This window comes from Sinocyclocheilus anshuiensis, unplaced genomic scaffold, assembly GCF_001515605.1.
Source record: "Sinocyclocheilus anshuiensis isolate Anshui unplaced genomic scaffold, SAMN03320099.WGS_v1.1 scaffold976, whole genome shotgun sequence".
Classification (NCBI taxonomy): Eukaryota; Metazoa; Chordata; class Actinopteri; order Cypriniformes; family Cyprinidae; genus Sinocyclocheilus; species Sinocyclocheilus anshuiensis.
Window position 1 is genome coordinate 425,004 of NW_015552538.1, and position 4,486 is coordinate 429,489.

Consider the following 4,486-nt stretch of genomic DNA (forward strand, 5'->3'; position numbering starts at 1 on the left):
ACAAACCTAAAAATCATACTTCTGTCATTACTATGATGTCAATCATTTAAAAAAAAAAGTCATGGATAGTTGAAAGTGATAGAAACACATTTTTGCCAGGACAGCAAAGTGGAAAAAAAAAGAATTCACTTTTTAAGAATTCAGGGTTAATTATAGCATATAAAAAGGTTAAATCTTACCCATGCTTATCCATTTTTTTTTTTCTTCTAAAAAATAAATAATAAGAATAGTAAATAAATCAAGGGAAAATATTATTACCATCACACATTATTACCCTCACATGCAAAAAAAAATCTACTTGAAGGCTGATCAAGGACTTATTTCAGTACATATTAGATTTAGAAGTCAACTACGGTCCACAAATCAAAGAAAACATGAACAGCATTTTCATCAGCAGCGCGCTAGATGGCGATGTTGTACCACGTGCGCTCACATCATGCGCGCCCGGACTTCCCAGAATGCATTGCGGCTGCTAGTGCGGTTAGCCTACGCTTACCTGTGAACATACGGCATTATACACACGGCGTCAGGGTTTCCTCAGTTTAATAGTTTGTCTTAAGCGATATGCCTCCGAAAAAGCCACCTCAAGCTGCAGGCAATAAGAAAACCCAAGAGAAGAAGAAAGAGAAGATCATTGAGGTGAGATTTGCGGCGTTTTAGCACTCTTGCAGCATGCTCAACTCTGGGCCTTGTGCTCTGATTCACTCACCAGCGCATTTCTGAAGCTTCTAATGATACTAAAAGCCTCAAATGAATGGAATAACATGGATAAGCAGTTATATATTTGTTAAATTGGGTTAGACTAAACTGTCAGTCTGATATTGTCAACGTAGTGGTGAATAAAGAGGAAATGACGATGTGAAATGAGCCTAAGTCTACTGCTAGTTTGCCACATTCAGGCTGTGTCTGAAAACATAGTGAGCTGTCCATGTAGACAGCATTTGTAGCCATAAAACGTTTAATTTGAAAGTGCCAAAATGACTAACAGAGTCAGGATGCTCGTTAGGTTTTGAGCCACATCCTTACTGATCTGGCAGTTCTTTTTATGTACCTAATGTGTTATTACCCAGTCTCGTTTGTGGTATGTAGGAATATTTATTATCGTTTTATAGAAGAATTGGCTTGAAACAATATGGCTGTTAATTTTGGTCTTATTTTGTATGCATCACATGCTGTTCTGATTATGTAATCTATTTGTTTTAGTATGGGCTGTTTTTAAAATAATAGTGTCATTGTTACTGTGACTTTTAATTGTTTCTGGCAGGATAAAACCTTTGGACTGAAAAACAAAAAGGGAGCTAAACAACAGAAGTTTATCAAAGCTGTGACGCAGCAGGTCAAGTATGGACAGCAGAATCCACGACAGGTAATGATTGTGAAGCTGATTTTAGTGTTTTTATCTTAAGTTTGAATTCCCAAGCCAGTATCCCAAAGGTCTGCAATGTGTTTTGTTTTATTTGTAGATTGCTGCTGAAGCTGAAAAGAACAAAAAGAAGGATGACAAGAAGAAGGAGTTGTCTGAGTTGAATGAGCTCTTTAAGCCAGTGGTGGGAGCTCAGAAAGTCAGCAAAGGTAACTGGTCCATCGAATAATGCAGAGTTCACACTGCACGATTTTCAAAGACGTCGCATCACTGTTGGTTTCACATTGAACGACTATCTGGGGTAGCATTCAGTTGTTGCTGTGTTCACACTGCACGATGGAACGATGACGGGAGGTTACACACTGCATGACTTTACAATAGGAAGAATCGCACAAAATACACAAAACAATACACATTATTTTGGCGGGGTTCTCCTGGTACAATTCACATTCCAGGGCCTAAATATCACGTTATTGAGGTCGCTTCAACCTGCTGACATAAAAAACAACCGGCGGCAATCGCGGATTTGTCACTCGCGTGAACGAGCACCAATTTGCCTCCGATTTCGGGCATTTCGCAAAACCTGTCGGCGAGTGAAAAATCGGGCTAAAATCGTGCAGTGTGAACTCGGCATAAGGGACACAACTTTATTTTAAACTGTTCTCTGAATCATGCACCTAATTCAAATCATCAGGGGTGCATTTCCCAAAACATTGTTAACCAGCTGGTCATAATCAACCAAGTTTAACGATTCAGTGTTTTTTTTTTTTTTCAAAACCAAAGTTTGCAAACAGCATCACAGACGAATTACAGCTTTCAACCTGTGGTTTCTTGTTACATGCTTAAATAGACCAGTACAATCTATATTTTTCCAGTTTGTCATAAAAATAAAAGCAAATATGATCCGGTACCCAGTGGAACCCTGGAGTATGATGTAAGAGGGAATCAGTGATTAAATCAAGCACCTGTAAATAAAGCAAAACAACAGAGAACAAAAATAGCGAGGTAGTCCTTAGATGTCATGTTTATTTAAAGCAGAGATGTGACCATTTTAAACCCAAACTGATTAATTAGCTGAAGTTATTACTCTGTCACCTCCAGATCTATATTGTTTAACCGCCACTAGTTAAGAGACGAGTTATGGGATTGTTGTGCGGGAAGCACACCCCAGCGCAACTGTATATTTTATGGCCAACCATATACTTTACTTTGGTCTTAGCTTGGTTTATGTAGCTCTGTGATGAATATAATTGTCCTGCTTTGGAATGATTACTGCCCATCTGTACACTTTGCTCTTCTGTTCTATTCTTTTTGTCATCTGTGATGATCATCTTCATGATTTTTCTGTTTTTCATTTCAGGTGTGGATCCCAAGTCTGTGCTGTGTGCTTTCTTTAAGCAAGGCCAGTGTACCAAAGGTGATAAGTGTAAATTCTCTCATGACCTCACTTTGGAGAGGAAATGTGAGAAAAGAAGCGTGTATGTGGATGGCAGAGATGATGAGCTGGAGAAAGGCGAGTCCAATAGTATTTTTATGACTCTACATATTTAGCACGCTATTATGTACATTAATACATTTGAAAAATTCTTTATCATGTACTGACAAGGTTGCCATTGGATTTTGGAATTGACATAAGTGGAACTATTGCTTCTGATTTAATAGATGGAATTAATCTCAAAAATAATATTGGTTGCTTTTATGTAGTTATTTTAATTGTTTTGATTTTTGTAATTGCAGACACTATGGAAAATTGGGATGAAAAGAAACTTGAGGAGGTGGTGAACAAGAAACATGGAGAGGCTGAAAAGAAGAAAGCAAAGACACAAATTGTAGGTTCTGGCAGGAAGTTTGCACTTACAATTTTACACTTAAATCATCTAGATATTAGCATTGATGTGATTTGACCAGTGAATCAAAGAAATGAATAAATAATCTTTATTTTAAGGTGTGCAAGTATTTCCTTGATGCTATTGAAAACAACAAATACGGCTGGTTTTGGGTTTGTCCTGGCGGAGGTGACAACTGTATGTACCGCCACGCTCTTCCTGTGGGCTTTGTTCTGAAGAAAGACAAGAAGAAAGAAGAGACGAATGAGGAGGAGATCTCGCTGGAGGATTTGATAGAGACTGAGGTGAGAAGGAAGAGAAGAGTGTTTCAGAATGTGATTGTGAAGTAGCAGTGTCATTGAATCTGATAGTTATCTATCATAATTGTTGTTATGATCATCTGTTCTTTATTGTAGCGATCTACCCTGGGAGCAAATGTCACCCGAATTACTCTGGAAACATTCTTGGCCTGGAAGAAAATGAAAAGGCAAGAGAAACTGGCTAAAGCAGAGCAGGACATGGAGAGAAAGAAAGCCGACTTCAAAGCTGGCAGAGCATTTGGGGTGAGTGAAAATCATGACACAGATATTCCTGTTTGCCTGATCGATTAAAATACTGACCTCAAAATAAAAATAAAAAGATGCTGAGGTCTTGGAAAAAGGACTTATTCTGATAAAGTATTGGGCATTAAGGGTGCTTTCACTCTAGCACTTTTGGTGCGCACCCGGGTTCGATTGACGTCAGAGTTTGGTACGTTTGGATGATGTGAACGCGGTCTTCCGAACTCGGGTGCGCACCCGTGAACCGTACCCGAGTCCGCTTAAAAAGGGTGGTCTGGGTTACGGTTCAAGTGAACTCCGGTACGGTTCGCTGCTGATGTGAACGCAATCGTACCAAATCACGGAAGTGAACCGCTATTAATGACGTATTATTTGATAAAAATGCGTGTTTGTGTGTTTCACTCACTTTCTTGACGAGCGTGACTGACGCGCTGCAAACAGAGAGCTGTATATCTCATTTCTGTTCACCTTCAGAGTACTTTAGAGCATTTGCAGTACATTCGCATTCGTAAGGCAGACGTAAGTGCCGTTATGTACTGAAGCTTTGGAAACAAAACCAATGGTTAAAAAACATAAATATAAATTTGAAGAGAGCCTTGCTACGCATTTTGCCGTCTTCTCCTGCGCCATCGTTACTAAGCAACGGGGTAAACAGCTGCTGGCTTGATGACGCAAATGAACCACAGTTTGGACCCAAAAAATATAATGTGAACACAGTCCAGCGGGGGCAGGGGGAG

At 39.3% G+C, this 4,486-nt stretch overlaps 1 protein-coding gene across 1 annotated transcript in view; it reads left to right on the plus strand.

The window, feature by feature from the left end:
• The first annotated feature begins 394 nt into the window (after positions 1-394).
• zc3h15 (zinc finger CCCH-type containing 15) overlaps positions 395-4,486 on the plus strand; it is a 9,150-nt gene continuing 5,058 nt past the window's right edge. Inside the window, exons 1-7 of the mRNA XM_016454182.1 lie at positions 395-639; positions 1,265-1,366; positions 1,464-1,572; positions 2,724-2,876; positions 3,101-3,192; positions 3,309-3,494; positions 3,606-3,752. Coding sequence (XP_016309668.1) covers positions 565-639; positions 1,265-1,366; positions 1,464-1,572; positions 2,724-2,876; positions 3,101-3,192; positions 3,309-3,494; positions 3,606-3,752 — 864 coding nt within the window. The 5' untranslated portion in view covers positions 395-564. The remainder of the gene's footprint in view (positions 640-1,264; positions 1,367-1,463; positions 1,573-2,723; positions 2,877-3,100; positions 3,193-3,308; positions 3,495-3,605; positions 3,753-4,486) is intronic.